Here is a 20206-nt window from a genome sequence, read left to right as displayed (position 1 = left end):
ATTACCTACACAGAGGTTAAGGGACTTACATAAGGCTATTTTTCTGGGTCTTTAGCCAGGACCGTGGTCAGTGAACCTGCCTTCTCAGGATATAACAGGATATAATCCAGGAAGAAAAATAATAGTTTTCTGATTCTGTGCTTTAGCTTGTATGAATGCAAGTCTGTTTACAGTGGTGTGCCTTCTCAATACAGCCCTCCTCAGAAGCTCCATTGGGGTTTCGCAACCTCTTACCTGGAACATGAAGTTCCCACACAGGAACTTTTATCCATGGATCAGTTACTGTTTCTGTGGGGTGATATGAGCAGATGACTTCCTACTCCACCATCTTGCTGACCCAGAGCAAACATTTTAAAGCTAAACTGATAGTATTCACTATTAGTTCTTAGAAGACTGATAAACAACAGTTCTCACATGTAGCACATAGCATCTTACCTGGCATGGCAAAAATCCACATTTGATGTGCATCTCTGTGGTTATCCTTCTGACCTGGAAATTCTCAGGGCATCTATCTTAAGAGAAAATCATAGGTCAAAAACCAATCCCCTATGCTGTCTGTCCAATTTGAAACTTAGAACTTAGAACTTCTGCTTCCATTTTTATGTGTTGTAAGCCCTAGCCCCATCAAAAATAAGGTCTCTTAAAAAAAACATAACAAAAGCAGAATAGAAAAGAGGGAAATATTACTGAAAATAGTCACTCACCTAATTTATTCCCATTGGGCTGAAGGCAAGTAAGAAATGTGAACCTTGAAGGTTTGGGATAGAAAACAAAGACAAATTATTACCTCATTCTCCCTGGCCACACCTTTTAAGTCTTCTTCCTGGTTTGTGATATTACTTGGAAAAATACACTTCACCACACCTATCTGAATTGCTCAATATTTGCTTGAGTAAAAGAGGCTGCGGGCAAGCTGAAGGAGGAGCTTTCATTCTTTTCTGTCTGTCATTCAATAAATAGGCAGCAAAGTCCTCACCATTCCAATATACTGCTGGAAAGATGAGAGAATCACACCAGCTGCCCCTAGTTGGGCTCTTATTGTTTTCTCTTATTCCAAGCCAACTATGCACCATCTGTGGTGAGTATCCTTTGATCTAAAATTACTCTACTATGATAGTCTCCTGACAGCTACTGACAGGAAACTTTGTAGAGAGTTATCTGAAAAAAAGATCCTATCTCAGTTTTATATGTGGTTGGACTCTATGAGTAATGTAAAGGGTGGCCAGAGATGGTAAGGAAAGTTCCACAACTATTGTTATGAGGGATCAGAGATTCAATGTTAACTTGCCTAACTATTCTTTCTATGTTCAGATCCTCTCTACCACAGTGAAGTTACCAAGTTGCTGACTATTTCTGTTCATTTTCAACGGTGGGAAATTCATGACCCCCCAAAATTTTCAAGATCATGAAAAGTCACCTTCGATTTTGAGATACAATCTATTTTTCCAAAGTTCAGCCCATGGGCTTTGGGTTAACCTTTTGTGACTACACAGAAAAACGTAATATTAATAATCTCTTTTAAATAATGAAAACTGTTCTCTTGTCATTATTGAGTTTAGCTATTTCATGCTACAAATTCCCTTCCCTTCAACTTTTTCCTACAGGACATGAGTACAACCCCCATCATCTTTCCTTTGGATATAGACACCAGTGACTATGTGGTTCTATTAAAAAAATTAGTAAGGAGAAATAAAAACTGGGTTTAGGTCTAGTCTGACCCCTTAGTAGCTGAATGATCCAATATTTCTGATTTTTTTAGCTTCATTCATAAATGGAGGTTAATAAGGAAAGGGTGTTGAAGCAGGTGATTTATTAAAGTCTGGTGTAGCTCTCAGATGCATGATTTCTGCATGTAAGTCTTTACCCTGGAATTAAACTTCAAATCAGTCCAAAGATGACTATATTGTGCCAACTGTGGCTACATCTTCATGGTACTTTCTACCTACTAGTACAAGAAGAGATCAACACCACAACAGAAAGACTTGTATTCACACAAACTAAAACAAAGACTAGGCCAACTCTAATTTTATTTTCTGGCCTGTCATTTTCTTTATGGTATCCTAAGAATAGGGGGTCTCTATGGAGGCTTTGAAATTCAATACATTGTACAAAATAATTTACTTTAGTGGTCAAAGAAGCTGGTTGGAATTGTTGGTCAAGGAAGCTGGTTGGAGTTATTGACCAGGAACTAAGAAGTCTGTTTCAAAGCCAGAAAATCTGCTAAATTAGATGCTTCCACAGAATGTCAGAGATAACTCACAATTATCCAATTGTATCTGTGGCAAACCATGACCCTTTCTATGATCACTGAATTCAGATCTTCTTGATTTCTATTTAAAATGAAGAAAGGTGAGCAGAGAAAAATCACAGCCTGGATTCTCTAAGTATAGGGATAGAAGCTCCAGCTAAGCTAAAAGTAACAATTTGCACAATATTTTACAATTTATTGATTTATTGTCCAATATACATGAAGTCGTTGTTAAAACAAAGAAACTGAAGGTCAGGAAAGTTGCATATCTTACCCACAGTCATAAATTAAGGAGCATATAATCCAGCCACAGTCTGTCTGGATCCAGGGCTCATATTCTTCTCACTATCACACTAACCCATGATAATCTGGAAATGGGTAGGATTTTCTTGGGATTATTATCAAAGCATATTTAGAAATGGTAACTAACTTTTCCTGTTCTCCTCTAGTTCTTAGGGATTCTGAATTCTCTTTTTCCTTCCACAGTATAATGTGACTCCCTCCATCCTTTTGCTTAGGATTTGGACAGGTTGTTGGCTAAATCTGGAGGGTTTCCCATTCTGAGCTTTAATATTTTCTATGTGTTTCTTATTTCCTCCCTCCCCTGCCACAGAGGTAAGCAAAGAAAACCACTCCCGTTTAAACCCTCTACTAAACACAATGATCCATTCAAAATATGCCAGAGGAATCCAAGCTGCTAATGTCCTGTTATCCCTCAAACTTGTTGGGATCCAAGACCAAAACTTAGAACAACAAGTGTTACAAGAAGTCAGCGACAGTGTGGAAAAGAAGAGTGAGTACTACTAGTATATTCTCTGGATGGTTTAGAATAACAGTTCCCTATCTATAAAGATTATCTCCAGTGAGTCCTAGAAATTGTGTGTCCAAAGTATCCCTGCTACATCCACCCAGCAGCATAAAACGTGAGGTGACAGAAAGGTGCCTCAAAATATCAATCCCCCTGCCACTTAGTCAAGAGCCACTTACTACTTTGGCTTTTGAAAACCATTTTTTTAAGAGATCACAGGAAAAACAAAATAAATGATGGAGTCTTAACCATTAATACTGTACTACAAACTAGCTGAGTTCACACACAGATGGGGTGTGGACCACAACTAAGAAAGCTGACCATAGAGAGGCAACCATAGAACAAGAGACATGTGTCCTTGGTTTCAGTCCAAGCTCCACCTTGTACCTGTCATATCAATACAGAGCCTCAGCTTTCTTATGTTAAATACATAAGGGGGAAATGAAGCTATCCCTACCTATCTCTTATTGCAAAAATTATGAAAATCCCAAGTGTTTTTATACTCTATAAGGCAAAATATAAAAGTTAATTATTACTATCCTGGCAAGATGACACCCACAAAGAGAGAAGATCCCAGATTTCATTATTTATCTATTTTTTCTTTTTTATTTTTATAAGGATTATAAGATTCCATGATTTCATCTAGCTTACATTTTTACAGTACAGCTAGCAAAAGTTATGCTTTGGAGATAAACATGAGAACAGTAAAATATTAGTTTAGAGTGGAACATAAGAAAGAAGTGACAGGAAACTTAAGTCACAAGGAAGACAGGAGGCCAAAAATATCAGAAGTGTATACCTTGTTAAAATTGAATAATTTTCTTTTCAGGATCAGATTTAACCTCAGGAGAGCTTGCCTTAGTTATACTGGCTTTGAGAGCATGTCAGAACTCTCATGAAAGTGTTATATATTTGCATCTGGTCAGCCAACTAGAAGAGAAATTCCAAGAAGAAATTGAAAATATGGGTGAGAATCAAGTGTTTAGAGACCCTGGACAACCTTGTCTTCTTCTCTACTGATTCAGAACTGTATGAAGTATCCTTCCACTCTTCCTTCTCCTCTTCATTCCATTCATCTCACTCTATCTTTGTAGATCACCTTCCCTTCTTCCCTTTCTACATGCATCTTAAATTGTCTTTTCAAATATGTTCAACTGAACACTGACCCTACATCAAGCATATGCACACACACACACACATACACATACACACAATACAGTTCTCTATTCTATACAAGCTTGACTTTTAGAGAAATAATGAATCACACCAGAAATAACAGCAATACAAGACACTGTATCATGATTACTTAAGCATACAATACCAATATGGGAGGTAAAGATGGCCAATAGTACTTCATCACTGGAAACAATAGGTTGACCATGATGGCTTCCAGTAAGGTGCATTGCTTTTATTTTAACTCCTATCCAATATCCTATTATTCAATAAATCCCTCCAATCCCATCCTTCTTTGAGATGGCCTCAACTTCTTACAGCTTCAGCTCATTACTATTGAACATGCAAGAGGCTTGGTGGTGGGAAATCTATGTCCTAGCTTTGTAACCACCTGAATATCAGGATAGTATTTTAATACTTTTAATGCTGGGTCTCCTCAGTGATCAAATGTAAGGATTTTCATTTGGTGGCTCTTAGAGCCTTTAAATTTCTCAAGTTTCCTGATTCTATGTGTGGTTCTCCTTTTATATTACTCATCTTTCATTCAGTGTAAAGAAATGGGAATAAAGTAAATAGGAATAGACTTCAAATGTATCATCCCAGTACCACTTCCATGTGTGAGGTATTTCTTTTCTCTCTGCCAGGAGTACATGATGGCAATCCGCTGACTAACTACTACCAGCTCAGCCTGGACGTGCTGACCTTGTGTCTGTTCAATGGGAGCTACTCAATCACCGAAGTTAAAAATTACTTCACTCCTGCAAATAAGAACTTTTATTTTGGTGGTCAGTTCTCAGTAGGTGAGTCATTAAACTCAATTCCCTTTAGAGAGGACACAGTTATTAGTAGGTTTTGCCTTTAGAGTTTTTCTACCAGTAAATACTTAGATTCTTTTTCTATTTCATCTACCCTAGTCTCCTCAGAAGGGAGTTTTCTTTTTTTAGAAGAATGGAAACTGGGAGGCAGTTAAGTCTTTTTCTAGATGTGTAGTATAGTAGAAAAACATGGATCCTATCCCAGCTCTTGAGTTATAGAACCAATGGACATTAACACAACTTTAATTTTCCCATCTTTAAAATTAGGATAGAATAGGAGAATCTTCACATTTTAGAAATCATAAGTGTTAGAAAAAGGGAATATAGTAGAATCCACTTATCTTAATCCCTGCCTCTTTTTCCAGTTTATTGGAACACACAACCTCTGCAAGTAACAAGGCCCAATATTTTGCTCAATAAAATGTGTATTCACAATGGGGAATTACCGGAAATTTTCCACTGGGTCAGCTTACCCATCCAAAAAAAGTCACCTCTAGACAGCTAGTATTGATGCTCAGGCCCTACAGATTCAGATACACAAAAGCTAATCTTCCTCAAAGCAGCTCAAAGAAAAGCATTCCATATCTCTGGATAGTAAGGAAAACATGAGATTTCTTATACTCCTTTTCCTTTGAAAAAGGGAGGCCACCACCTAGGGGGGAACTAAGAATCAAGCCAGGAAAAAAGAAAACAAACCTTATTTTCCCTCCTTTCAATCTCATCCTCCACCTAAAGGAGGTTTATTAAAAAACGATTCTCTTAAGTGTTATTTACTAATCAGTCTAATGGAAACCTTGAAATATTACAAAGATATATTTTGTTTGGTTTGTCATCCTTTGTTTTCTCAATTCCTTTGAAAATATGGCTGAAAGATGAAAAAATGAAAACAAAAAACAAGATGTAAAAGTGGAAGACTGTTCATAAGTATGCACCTACAAATTCATGTGTTTCTATGACCAAGATGTGAGTTATTGGGTACAAGGTACATGGCTACGCAACATAAGGAAGGAATCTTAAAATATTGGAGTGATGCCCTGACTGGTTTGGCTCAGTGAATGGAGCATTGGCCTGCAGGCTGAAGGGTCCCAGGTTCGATTCCGGTCAAGGGCATGTACCTTGGTTGCAGGCATATCCCTAGTGGGAGGTGTGCAGGAGGCAGCTGATTGATGTTTCTAACTCTCTATCCCTCTCCCTTCCTCTTGGTATAAAAAACCAATAAAATATATTTTTTTAAAAAAATATTGGAGTGATTAGTGTTGAAGGGATGATTGCTATCTCTTGAAATCCTCTCCCACCACCAACTAGCATGAACAACCATCCCAGTTTACCCAGATTGTACTTTTTTTAGCACTGAAAGTACCACATACCAGGAAACCCATCAGTCCAAGGCAAACTGGCATGGTTGGTCACCCTATCACCAATATTTGGTTTCCTGACAGATACTGGTGCAATGGCTGTCCTGGCCCTGACCTGTGTGAAGAGGAGCATCCAAAACAATGGAGAGGATTTACAGGAAATCAATCATCATATAGAGTCACTGGTGAAAAAGATTCTGTCTGAGAAAAAAAGAAATGGTCTCATTGGGAATACATATAGTACAGGAGAAGCTATGCAGGTAAGTCAAAGGCTAACACAGGAAATAGGGAAGGGAGTCACGGAGGAAAGCAATAACTTCATTCTTTCTTTTTGGCCTTCTAAGATCTTATTATCCATCTGTTTCCTATATTACCTTTGATTCTACTCATATGATTCTCCTCCCTGCCTGAAATGTATTCTCCTTACCTTCAATCTTTACCTTTCCATATCCAATGCTTCTATGAAGCTTTTCTTGGTTACAATTTCTTTAAGAAATTCTAGAGTCTACTACAACTACAACCTATCTTGTTCTATAACATGCAATTTCACACTTTACCATATGCCATTGTTTTGAGTTTTTGTCTTAACTCCCAAGTTTGATATTGTTGTAGAAGTGGCAGTGGCAGGAACAGCAGCTGGTATTTATTGACATTAACTCACTGATGCACACAACAACCCAATGAGGAAAGAATCATTACTTTCATTTCCTAGAATAGGAGCGTGAGATATGGAGTACCAGTCAGTAACTTGCCTGATATTACAAAGCTAGAAAGTGATGCAGATGGGGATGAAACCTAAACAGTTGGTTTCAAAACTCACCCTCAGTACCTACACTCTCCTGTATATGTTCCTTGAAGTCTGAGACTTTATTCCTGCACTGATGTACTCAACTCCAAGAAGACATCAAAGAAGACTTACAGAAAAAAAATTCAGAGTCTTTAGAAGTTTGCCATGCTGACTCAGGGTGAGAGAACCTTCAAAGCGACAGAGGATAGCAAGACAAAGACCAAAAGCATCAAGAACATTACACGTTTTAGGAAGATCCAGGTGTTTAGCATGGTCAGGATAGGGTCCTTAGGAAAAATTACAATATGAGGCTGGTTGTAGGCAGGGGTCCAATCATAAGGTTATATTGTTGTTACTATCCATGTTGTCTGCCTTGCTAAGTTTAAATTTAAAATAAAACAGTGGCTTCCCATTCAAGCTCACATTTTGAATCAGGAGCTTTTAGAAAATACTCATCTTTCATCCCCACACCAGCCAGTTAATACAGAAATTTAGGGTGGATCATGGGCCTTGGTCTGGTTTAAAAGCTCTACAGGTGATATTAATTCACAGCAGGATCAAGAGTTTCCTGCCTGCAAGACAGCTCTTCAGTGGAGATATAATATGATCGGTTTTGTTTCCTTTATTATCCCATAAATGCTTGTTGACTACTTGTTAACTTTAAGAATCTTCAAGAAAAGGCGGAAAAGGTGGACTGCTCTTCCCTCAGAACCTACAGAGCAAAATCTTCAAGTCCAAGCCATTTACTTCTTGTCTTTCTCATTCTAATTCCTTCCTAACTTTTCTTACTCCATAATTCTGCTCCTTCAATCCATTTACATCTACTGCCCAGATAGTTTCTGTTCAAAAAACTATTAGGCTTCCCACTGTTGAGCAAATAATGTTGGACACCTCATCCTAAAATTCAAGGGTCTACCAATCTGGCCCCAATCTCCTTGTCTAGACTGTTCTTCCACAATGTCCCTGAGTGTTTTCCACATACCAGTCCTCCCAGACCAGGGGAAATCCTCCAGGGATTTTGTTAAAATGCAGACACTCTCATCACCATCAGGCCATGCCCTATCCTGCATATCAGATATTTACATTATGATTCATAACAGTAGCAAAATTACAGTTATGAAGTAGCAACGAAAATAATTTTATGGTTGGGGGTCACCACAACATGAGGAACTGTATTAAAGGGTTGTGGCATTAGGAAGGTTGAGAACCACTGCCTAGCCACTGCTACTCTAGCACCTTCAGTCATGCTGTTCTCTCTGGGTACAGGGTTCCCCTCCTCATGTCACCTACTAAAATGCTATCATATCATAAGGACTACCTCAAGTACCACCTTCTCCACCAAGCCTTTTCCTCAACCCCACTAAATGTTTAGAGCTCTCCCTCTTTTGAGAGACTGCCACTCAATGCTTCTCTTAGAGCATTCATCTCAGGGGCTCCTTAACAACAGTTTGTTAACAATATGTGTTGAGTGCCTCTTATATGACAGATATTGTTCCAGTGTTTGGGACACAAGAGTGAATATGGTAGAGAAAGTCTATTCTCATTGGTGCTATTACAGTTTGGATTATTAAGCAAATCACCACCTCCCCACCCACAATAGTTGATGAGCTTCTTGAAGGCAGGGAATGTGTCTAAAGCACCTCCTATATAGTCAATGTCAAATGAATATTTACTGTATTCCATGTAAGCTTTCCCGTATTTAAAGTCATTCTCTCTCTCTCTCTCTCTCTCTCTCTCTCTCTCTCTCTCTCATTAGGCTCTCTTTGTCTCACCAAACTATTATAAAAAAAATGAATGGAATTGTCAACAAACTCTGGACACGGTGCTCAAGGAAATTTCTCAGGGAGCATTCCATATGCCAATTGCTGCAGCCCAGATCTTACCTGCCTTGATGGGAAAAACCTACTTGGATGTTAACAATGTCTCTTCTTGTGCCAGTGGTCCAGGTAAAGAACTAAAGAGTAAACTGTTTTTGCCTTTCAGCATAATACCCAAAGCACATGAGATTTAGATGTCCTTAGGGACCAAAAGTGACCAAATAAATCTCTAAAGCATCATAGTTTTCACACAGAACTCAGTCCTTAATATGTCATCAGAGATTATGCCCATCTGAGGATTTGTTCTTAACAAGGTGGTAGGTGTCATTCTTGGTTGAAACACTAATAAACAAGGTAGACATGATTAAAAGGTGTCTATCTCCAAAAGTATTTTTCTGATTGGCTGGAGATGTTCTGAGAATCATTCCCATCCTAAACAAAGTATGGCATCTCTGACTTTCCATTGTGCACAGTAAGTGAAACCTCAGGGAAATAAGACATCTGTGTGGAAGGAATATGGCAATATTGAAAGAAATTCCAGTGTGCATCATTGATTTTGCAAAAAGATAAAGAAACTTATTCTTCTATCGCATTCACTCCTGGTTCAGACACTGACAGGTTTAGGGAACTTGGACAAAATGTCTAACCTCTAAGTTTCAATTTTCTAAATGTAAGAAATGCAAATGATAATAGTATCTAATGTAGGTTTTTGTAAGGATTGAATGAAACAGTTCACATAAAATGACTAGTACAGTTCTTGGTGCACGATTTTTTAATAAATGTTAAGAAATAAAAGGGCAAAAAATGAAGCATTATTGCATGCTGTACCAAAGGTAAAACTCAGGAGTCTCCATTAGAAATAGGGGATGGGGCAACTGAAATGTTTAAATAGCTGGGAGTCAAGCTGAGCATGAGCACGCACAAGCTGGTGAGCATCTGGTTTTCATTTCTGCTTTCATCACATGAGAACTCTGCCCCTTGACTGACGCCACTTGCTCCTGTAGCAAATCCCCCCTGCATAAAGGAGTTTGTGGATAGAAGTTGGATAGGTGTGCAAACTCTAACATTATTTTTATTGTCTTGAATAATAACTCTTTTCTGCTTTCCTGTCTCTGTCAGGTCACCTTAACATCTCTACTCATGAGCCAATACCTGTGGAACCTACCATTTCATCCACATGGATCTCAGTCAACTACACTGTGCAAATCAATGAAACATTTTCCATCCAAGTCTCCGTGCCAAAGGGTTCTGTCTTCCTGGATGTGATGGAGGAAGCTCAGAAAATGAATCCGACTGCATTTCGGTATGTTGCACATAACCTCAGGTTAAGGGATTTAGTGTGATTTTGAAAGAGTAAAAAAATACATCTGCACATAAATACAATGAACAGTTAAAACACATCTTAATCAGCACCTTTACTGACCTTCTACATCTCATGGCAGATGAAAGAGGTGAGACCTTTCATCTTCTAATACATATTAGGCATTAAATTAATGTTCACCTAGTGGATGAATAAGTCCCAGGAACCTCACTTCTATCAGTAAAACTCCTTCAATAAATATAACTTCTTAAGGCAGGCATTTTGTGTCCAGAACAGTGGTTCTTAACTATTTTTAGTCACTGACCCCTTTGAGTAGGATGCTCATTGCAGAAAAATGAACATACACATAAAACATCATTAAATCAGAGGTTTCATAAATGCCTGGAAGCCTCTCTATGCCTTACCCCTTTCATCAGATTTCATGGACTCCTAGATAAAGGTTCCCTGGCCTAGAGAGGTCAAATATTAAAATTAAGATATTGACTTTGTCTCTGAAAACTGTGGTTTACTTGGTTTCTTAAACCTAATTGACAATTGTTTATTATGTTTAATAACATGATGTAAGATGTTACAAAGAATATAATATATATATGAAAAATATATATATATATATATATATATATTTACATATATATACACACATAATGATAAAGGCTCCTTGCAAGTGCTCCCAGAAATATGACTAAAAAATGTGAAACATATATTGACCATGTCATTTTTTTTTTTCTATATTGATTAAGGTATTATATATGTGTCCTTATCCCCCCACTCCACTCCCACCCATGCCCTCACACCCCTAGTGTCTTTGTCCATTGGTTAGGCTTATGTGCATGCATACAAGTCCTTTGGTTGATCTCTCCCCCTCCCCCCCACCCTCCCTTGCCTTCCCTCTGAGGTTGTTTTGTTTGTTTGTCTGTTTGTTTGTTTTATATCCCTCTGAGGATTGATGGTCTGATTGATGCTTCTCTGTCTCTGGATCTGTTTTTATTCATCCGTTTATGTTGTTCATTATATTCCACAAATGAGTGAGATCATGTGATATTTATGTTTCTCTGATTGACTTATTTTGCTTAGCATAATGCTCTCCAGGTCCATCCATGGTGTTGCAAATGATAGAAGTTCTAATAAACAATCATGAAATATTAAATTATTCTTCCCTGTTTCTCTTTCTGAAGAGAAAACCTACTAACTTAGGACTTATGGTGCCTCTAAGATATCAGGTTGACACTTTTGTCTACTGTTTTAGTAACTTTGACAGTGACTATCTTAGGGTAGAAGTTGTCTTCAACGTGTCTCCTATGGTGGGAGGGAAGGACAAGAACATGGGCATCATTTCCGTAATTTAGCATGGACTGGAACTGCCTGTATCAAAATCACTTAGTTTATGAAATGTGAAGATTCCTGGTCTCAGCCCAGACCTACAGAATCAAAATATCTGCAGGTAGGGCCAGGAAATAAGCATGTTGGAGGTAACATCTTCAAGTGATTCTTAGGACATTAAAGTTTGAAAAATGTCCACGTACAATTGCCTTTGAAAATTCTAAGCTAAACTGGTTTGGCTCAGTGGACAGAGTGTCAGCCTGCAAACTGAAGGATCCTGGGTTCAATACCTGTCAAGGGCACATGCCCGGGTTGTGGGCCCAATCCCCAGTAGGGGGCATGCAGGCAGCAGCCAATCAATGATTCCCTCTCATCACTGATGTTTCTATCTCTCTCTCCCTCTCTGAAATCAATAAAACTATACTTTTTAAAAATTCTAAGTTCCTGTAACCTATTCATTGCCCCTATAGTTTCAAATATGTGGAGAGCTCGTGGGGCCCTTACATCATCTCTGTTCAGGGCTTGGAGGAGAACCATAATGACAGAACCTACTGGCAACTTCTGAGTGAAGGCAAACCAGTGAGCCAAGGTAAGGGAGAGTATGCCAAAAGCCCTACAAAGTGAAAAGGCCCAGACTGTTCATATGTGAGGGTGTAAGCTTCTCTGGGAAATGTGGCATGGAATTGGGAGAGTGATATCCATTATTTAGTGATTTGATGGTCAAATCATTTGACCCACTTCTCTTTCTTCTTCCTTCCAGGAGTTGGAAGTTATGTTGTCCATAATGGAGAAAATTTGGAGGTTCGCTGGAGCAAATACTAATCAACTCAAACCTTCCTCTGCTGGATCTAATTCTTTTGCAGTGGAATTCCATGTGGATATTGGCCTCATGCCTTTCTTTTTATTTATCTCAACCACAATAGGAGCTTAAAATACCTCCCTTTCTCTCTTTGCATGTTCAATAAATATCAACAAGTATACAAAAATAGTATGTTCTAATCATTTTATTTTAAAGGGAGATTATTATTAGAGAGAAGACCACCTCAGGAAGAAGTGAAGTGAAAGATTAAACCATGTCTAAAAAGCTGAGTTCTACTCAAGGTCCCCCTGATAACTATCTGGGTGACCTTGGGCCACTGGGGAGAATGGAAATAAGGTTCTATCTAGGTCTACTGTTGCAGCCACAAGCAATGAGATCAACTAGACACCTGTAGGGAGACCAAGCTCTTAAAGGCCCAATTGCAAGGAAAGAACCAAGAGGATAAATGGACCTCACACGGGCACTGGGTTAATAAGGAAAATGTTGCTCTTCTCAGAATGGAAGTTTGAGGTTTATACATAAAAAGTCAATACATAAAGTTTAAGGAAAAATATCATCCCCTCCACATTTACTTTCCTTTTCTACTCATAAAAATCATGTGATATTCATGTCATCAAAAGAAACATGCAGCCTGGCTGGCATGGCTCAGTGGTTGAACATGGACCTATGAACCAGGAGTTCATTATTTGATTCCCAGCCAGGGCATATGCCCGGGTTGTGGCTTGATCCCCAGTGTAATGCATGCAGGAGGCAGCCGATCAATGATTCTCTCTTATCATTAGTGTTTCTGTCTCCCTCTCCCTTCCTCTCTGAAATCAATAAAAAAAAAAAATTTTTTTTTAAAGAGATGTGCCCAAAAAATCACCTCTGATGTTCATTTCAGCAGAACTCATTTTTTAAAAAAAAAAGTTGAGCCGAAGCCGGTTTGGCTCAGTGGATAGAGCGTCAGCCTGCGGACTGAGGGGTCCCGGGTTCGATTCCGGTCAGGGGCATGTGCCTTGGTTGCGGGCACATCCCCAGTGGGGGATGTGCAGGAGGCAGCTGATCGATGTTTCTCTCTCATCGATGTTTCTGGCTCACTGTCTCTCTCCCTTCCTCTCTGTACAAAAATCAATAAAATATATATTTTTTTAAAAAAGTTTAATCATAGTACCCAGCCAGTGTGGCTCAGTAACTGAGCATTGAACCATGAACCCAGAGGTCACTGGTTTGGTGCTGTTAGCATGGGGCAGCAGCTGTCAGATCTGTTTGTAGACTATATAGCCAATGGGAAATTGAAGTATAATGGTTTAAGGTGGCAGGTTTGCAAAATGTTAGAATTGGCATTACTGCCCATAATAAAATGTGTGACCATACAGTTTATTATCGAGCCATGACACTATAAAGAGTGACAGTGAACACTATTAATAATTACATTTGAAAAAACAGATTAAGAACTGAGACTATCCTGGGAAAACCAAAACATATGCTCTATTTTGCCCATAAGGAAAAACAGAGAAGCTTAAGCAAAAAACATAGACATGAATATGTCAAAATAACAGAAAGTACTGACCCTATAATTGACCAATGAAATTGACTCTCAATATAACAAGGTTGGAATACTGGATGTCCCTTTGAGATCCCTAACACTCTCTCTCTCTCTCTCTCTCTCTCAGCATTAAAAAGTCATTTCCTTTATAATTCTTATTTAATTATTCCAATTGGCTCAAGCATCAAGTCTCACATTATACTTCCTAATGTTATTAGCATTCATTTTGAACAAAGAGAGCTGAGTTTCTCCAGCCAGTGGTCTCTAAATAGAAGGTAGTAACACTGCCATATGGTAGAAACTCCTTTAATCTCAGAGATATCCAGATGGTTAATGAAATCACATTCCCTTACCAGTCCACTAATATGAACTTGGTGAAACCTCGCTCTGGCCTCACTTACATTCTCAGAAGCACCTAAGTCTTGGGACTATTATAAAACCTACATATTGTCTGAAGGGACAAACTTCCATCTGCTGCCACAGCAAAGAATAATCAACTCAAATAAACCTTTAAAATGTCCAGAGAGGGAGTCTGGGTGCTTTGATACTAGGAAATTAGGCACAGGAAAAAAGCAAATAAATAAATAAGCCCAATCGATAATTAACCAAGAACTGTCAAAACATACTGTGTAGTGAAGTAATGTATGGTCTATGGTTTCCTGTCTGCAAGTTATTTGCTAAGTGAAGCAACTATGTCATAATCAATCTGCAGTAACCATGGCCATAGAGGTAATTTATAAGGAAGTGTATGTTTAAAGAGTGGGAACACCAGGGTGTGTGGATTCTCTCAGGATGGTCATGCACAGGCTCTGGAACCCAAGATCAGCAATACGCTGGGTTCCTATTTCTGTATTAGATTCTTATTGCTGCTGTAACTAATTACCACAAAAATTTATTGGCTTAAAACAAGACAAATTTATTATCATACAGTCCTGGAGTCAGAAATCTGAAATGGATCTCGCTGGTCTGAAATCAAAGTTTTGAAAGAGCTATATTCTTCTAGAGTTTCTAGGGGAGAATCTATTTCCTTGCCTTTCCAGGTTTGGGAAGATGCCTGCATTCCTAGGCTCACATTCCCTCCACCTTCAAAGTCAACACTCTGTTTCCATCATCACATCACCGTCTCTGACTCTAATTCTCCTGCCTCACTCTTCCACTCATAAGAACTGCTCTGACTACTTTGGGCCCACTCAGATAATCCCAGATAATCTTCCTATCTTAAAGTCAGTTTATTAGCAACCTTAATTCCATGTGCAACCTTAATTCCCTTTACCGGGTAACCCAGCACCTTCACCGGTTCCAGGGATTAGGATATGGACATCTAGAGTGGCTATTATTCTGTCTATATTCCCTCACATGGCACACAAGGCCCTCCACCATGCAGGGCCAAACTATCTTTCTGGTCTCATCTCCCACATAGGCCATATATCAATTATATATTGCTGCATTAAAAATTACCCTAAAACTCAATGGCTTAAAACAACAACATTTCTTATCGCACAGTTTCTGTGAATCAGAAATCCAAGGGAAGACTTAACTGGGTCCTCTGGCTCAGGGTCTCTCACAAGGCTGAAGTCAAGATGCCGCCTGGTGCCTCCTTCATCTCAAAGCTTGACTGGGGAAGGTTCTGCTTTCCAGCTAATAACATTAGGAAGCAGAGTGACATAACATGAGACTTGATGCTTGAGCCAATAAATAAAAATTGCATGGTCATTGATAGGATCCCTCCCTCCCTGGCTGTTGGCTAGAAGCTTCTCTCAGTTTTCAACACATGGTTTTTCCCCAAGACAGCTTACAATATGACAGATGGCTTCATCAGAGCAAAAAATGAGAAGAGCCAGAGAGAGACTGCAAGCTAGAAGGAAGTTGGTCTTTTGGAACCTCATTCCATTACTTTTGCTGTATTATATTCATTAGAGACAAGGCCAGCCCACACTCTAGAGAACGGGGTTATGCAAGGGCATATACCAGGAGCTGGGAACATGGAGCCATGCTAGAAGCTTTCTAGCACACCCCAACATGTGCCCTGTGCTCTCACGTCACAAAAACCACTAACATTCCCTGAAAATGAAAAATATGATTTATAACCTGTCTTATATTTGTTCACTAATTCACTCATTCTAAAGATATTCAAGTGGTACCTACTATGAGCTAGGTAGTATCTCAAATGCTGGGGACAGAGCTATGGACAAAATAGACAAAGCCTCTTGGAGCAGACACTCTAGTTGGAAGGCGACAGACAATAAATAAACTGCACACATAGTGAGAAGTGATACAGGTAAGGTGCACAGTGAGGGTCGTTGGGTGAGCATGTCTTATATACAGTGGTCTGGGGAAACCTCACTAAAAGCTGACCTCTGAGCAGAGACATGAAAGAAGTGAGGGAGCCTCCATGAGAATATTTGTAGTCTACTTGCTATATCCAAGCACACTTTGGCACAGAGTTCTTTTGCCCACACCTGTATATCCTTAACACTTAATATAGTGCATGGATCTTACATTTTCTAATTACTTACTTTAAAAGATAATATCTGAAAAAATACTTTCATCTCCAGATAAGGAAAGAGAAGTCAAACAAAATTTCTGGGAAGCAGGTCCTTTGCCTGCCTAAAGTCAAACAACTTCAAAGAGCCTAGGCCGGAGTCCAGGTCATGTCAACTTCATTGATTACATAAAGCCAGACTTCACCTGGCAGATCTTTTCCTGAGAGCCTCAAAGGGCATATGGTAAAGCACATACCTCAAACCATGAAGTGAGGTGTTGTGTTAGGAACCACACACACCTCAATGAAGTGGCTGCAGTTAAGACACAGGTGGTCTGACAGGGAGTAACCCTGGGAGGAAGTCTCATTTATCTCAGTCTTGAGCCATACTCCCAGTGTAAAGACCCAGAATTTGGCTAAAGGGCACTTTGTCATTGCCTTCATTACACACGCAGCCCAAGTTTCTCATATGACTGTGCTACCTAGAAGTCACCTTCGGACACCTTGGAAGGTCTGTAGTAGGTAAACTTAGATAAGCATAAGGACATTAGTTCTATGCGGGGGGAGAGAGGTCAGCAGAGGTTGTTAGGAGTGACTGGGATGGGGGTGGAGGGCAGACTTTCCATTAAGAGGAGCCTATATAAGAGAAAGTAGAGGAATACTCCTCTTAATAATACTGGGATTTTTTAACTGGAGACGTGGACAGAACAGGAGAGAGAGGGATGGCCTGGTTTACCTTTTACCTCCTGAACCTTCTCTGGGCTACGGCTGGGACCAGCACCCAGACCCGAAGCTCATGCTGTAAGTATGGTGTGTTTCCTGAGGATGTCAGGGAAGCAGATACCCAGGGGACAGGCGGAAACCTCAGGCACAGGTTTGCTGATAAGAAAGTGGTGAAAAAAGCAATCACTATAGGAGCTCCAAAATGGTGAGCCATGGTGGGCATGTGTGATTCATCTTTCCTGACTTAATACTATGCATTTCATATAAAGAGAGATTAAAATACTGTTTCAGAAATGATGGTACAAAGCCACACCCAGTGAGCCTTTCTTACCAGGTACCTCTACTAGATCCCTTTTGGGTACCCACTGAGTCATATCTCAAATCTTTAATTTGTTATTACAGAATGAGGGGAAAAAATGGATGCAAGGAAAACAGTGATTTGGGGGGAATGTGCTGGAAATAATATGAACTGTCCACAAGACATATTGCTTGAAGTTGTTAAATGAGAAATCACTTTCTTTAAAAAGAAAAAGTATTTGACAAGATGTAGAGACTAATTGGCTTCTGAAGAAAAATCTCAATATTTTCTCCATTTCTCTTTAGTAATCAGCCCTGAGAAGCATCACTGATGATTGAAATGCTAATCCTGTCTTCTCCTAAAAGACCGAGGGAACAAGGAAGAGGGGAAAAGGGTGAGGGGTTTTGTAAATGGCTTGTCTCTTCTCAGCTGTTCCCCCAGCACAGCAGCCCTTGGTTAACAGTATGCAAGTGCTTATGGAGAACTCTGTGACCCACTCAACCTACCCCAACCCCAGCGTCCTGATTGCCATGAACCTGGCTGGACCCTACAACCTGGAGGCCCAGAAGCTCCTGACTCACCAGCTCATGGCCACTGACACAGCTGGTGAGAAGTCCAAGCCTCTCCATTCACATGCTCCCTGAATCCTGCACACTGTTCACCACCTCAGATCCCAACTCCCAATCCCCAACCCCAATGTGGTGGTCTCTGAATGTATCTAAATCTCCCAAACACCTTTCCCAACATATCTGGAAAACACATGGAAAGATCTGTGTATGAAGTTAGGACATTCATAGAGAAGTGCACTAACGCAAAAGGAGCTCTAGACTAGATGGAAAAACAGCGGGCTTCCAGTTCTGGAGCGGCCACTTATTAACTCTGACCTTGAACAGTCTCTCTATCCTACTTAAGCTCATTCTCCTCATTTGCAAAATTCAGATGATTCTAATAACAGTAACACTAATAGCAATCACAACAAGGATAATAATCATCAAATCTCTGTTCTGCTCCCTCACAGGAGTTGCCTTGAATCTCAAGTTAAAAAATAAAGTTAAAATTATTTTTCACCTGGCCAGTGTGCCTCAGTGGTTGAGCATTGACCTATGAATCAGGGAGTCACAGCTTGATTCCCAGTCAGGGCACATGACCAGATTGTGGGCTCGATACCCAGTGTGGGGAGTGCAGGAGGCAGCTGATCAATGATTCTCTCTCATCATTGATATTTCTATCTATCTCTCCCTTTACTTTCCTCTCTAAAATCAAGAAAAATGTATTTTAAAAAATTATTTTGCAACTATAAATTTTCATATGTGAATTTGTATGGGAGTTCTTGCTGCTTTTCTAAACAAACACCGTGGATTCTTGGTGGAGTTCTCAAGTCACATAGAGGCCACTGGATTAAATGTTCCTTAAGTATTTTTTCAGTACTTCTTTCTTTAAGAATTAAGACACATTAAAAAAATCACATTATTTTAAAATTCAAAATGATCTGGAAAGAAGTAGAGAGTTTAGCTCTGGCCCCTGTTGCTTTCTCTTGCCTGAAAATACCTTTAACTATTTTGTTCTCTGCTGTGCAGATATGACCGTTGGTCAGCTTGCACTCACCATCATGGCCCTCACCTCCTCCTGCCGGGACCCTGGGAATAAAGTGTCCACTCTACAGAGACAAATGGAGACCTGGGAACCTTCAAGTAAGACCTCGTCGGAAGGGACAGGAGGGTGAGGCAAATGGTCCTTCCTGAGAATTTTACACCTAGAAATAAACAGGTAGGAGAGTGGGAAGTTAGGAAAGAGACAAGGTATCTCCACTCAGGTTCCCTCTGCTAATTCCATAGATGAGTTACTCACTTCCAATCCAAAATGAACCAGAAAAGACCAGTAGCCCAGGGCCACAGCCTTACCATGCCATCACCTGGCAGAAGACAGCACCAACCCTTTTCATTCCATTCTCATGCCAGAGAAATATAGATGGGATCTTTAGCCAATAAGGTATCTTTCTTTTTGCACAGGTTTTCTAGCAATGTCTATTTAAAAGGTTTGGCATTTCTTATCTCACAAATGTCCTCGTTGTGGTGAATGTTAGTCTTATGTAGGCCCTCTATCCTCTCCCAAGGCCCCAACGCTGAGGCTTCAAGCTTCTATGGGCCCAGTCTGGCGATCTTGGCACTGTGCCAGAAGAACCCTGAGACAACCTTACCAATAGCAGCCCGTTTTGCCAAGACCCTGCAGGCCAATTCCTCTCCCTTCAATGTAGGTGAGTTGGTCGCCACGTTCAAACTGCTCTGAGCTGGGAACATTGAGGGCACTGAATGGTGGGGCTAGAGGGCAAGTAGGAGGGGGAGGAGCTGGGGATCATGAAAATGTCTGTAGAGGGGAGTATTTAACAAATATTTGTTGGACATGTGAATTAAGGAATAAATGAAAGGTAGATGGTAAAACCTAGATAACACTTGAAATGTCTGACAGTTACAGAATCTCCGTTGGGAGCAAGAAACATGTCACCTAGGTCAGATTTGTTCCCAGGCAAATTATTAAATCTACATCTTCTAGACTCAGTTCTAGCCTGAACCCTCTCTTTTATCACTAGTGATGCTTCCACATTCTATTCTTCTCAATGCTTCTCCTTAGAAATCCAAATATGCTCTGTCTATTAAACAGCTACTTTCTGAACCCTAAGCCCACCGTGCTCCCCTTCAAGGACACAGTGGAAC

General features: G+C 39.8%; 2 protein-coding genes across 2 annotated transcripts in view; both read left to right on the top strand.

Moving 5' to 3' along the window:
- The first annotated feature begins 976 nt into the window (after positions 1 to 976).
- Positions 977 to 13042, top strand: TCN1 (transcobalamin 1). Its single transcript, XM_006762520.2, has 9 exons — positions 977 to 1078; positions 2862 to 3041; positions 3886 to 4023; positions 4874 to 5029; positions 6484 to 6659; positions 8943 to 9132; positions 10123 to 10306; positions 12115 to 12233; positions 12405 to 13042. Exons 1-9 carry the CDS (start codon positions 1000 to 1002, stop codon positions 12464 to 12466), a joined length of 1284 nt encoding a protein of 427 aa, XP_006762583.1. The 5' UTR covers positions 977 to 999; the 3' UTR covers positions 12467 to 13042.
- A 4135-nt stretch (positions 13043 to 17177) lies between these two features.
- Positions 17178 to 20206, top strand: part of GIF (gastric intrinsic factor) — a 13220-nt gene continuing 10191 nt past the window's right edge. The window contains exons 1-4 of the mRNA XM_006762515.2: positions 17178 to 17275; positions 17925 to 18101; positions 19073 to 19186; positions 19609 to 19749. Of these exons, the coding sequence (XP_006762578.1) occupies positions 17197 to 17275; positions 17925 to 18101; positions 19073 to 19186; positions 19609 to 19749 (511 nt within the window). The 5' untranslated portion in view covers positions 17178 to 17196. The remainder of the gene's footprint in view (positions 17276 to 17924; positions 18102 to 19072; positions 19187 to 19608; positions 19750 to 20206) is intronic.

The sequence above is a fragment of the Myotis davidii genome, unplaced genomic scaffold, assembly GCF_000327345.1.
Source record: "Myotis davidii unplaced genomic scaffold, ASM32734v1 scaffold818, whole genome shotgun sequence".
Taxonomy (NCBI): Eukaryota; Metazoa; Chordata; class Mammalia; order Chiroptera; family Vespertilionidae; genus Myotis; species Myotis davidii.
Note: the sequence above shows the minus strand (reverse complement) of the source record. Positions and strands in the feature narration are given on the sequence as shown.

Bases quoted from the DNA above. Each gene is read 5' to 3' on its own strand.
- TCN1 (XM_006762520.2), top strand. From the start codon at position 1,000: ATGAGAGAATCACACCAGCTGCCCCTAGTTGGGCTCTTATTGTTTTCT. The intron at 3,042-3,885 runs GTGAGTACTACT...TTTTCTTTTCAG, and splicing joins CGACAGTGTGGAAAAGAAGA to GATCAGATTTAACCTCAGGA. The intron at 6,660-8,942 runs GTAAGTCAAAGG...CTCTCTCATTAG, and splicing joins GTACAGGAGAAGCTATGCAG to GCTCTCTTTGTCTCACCAAA.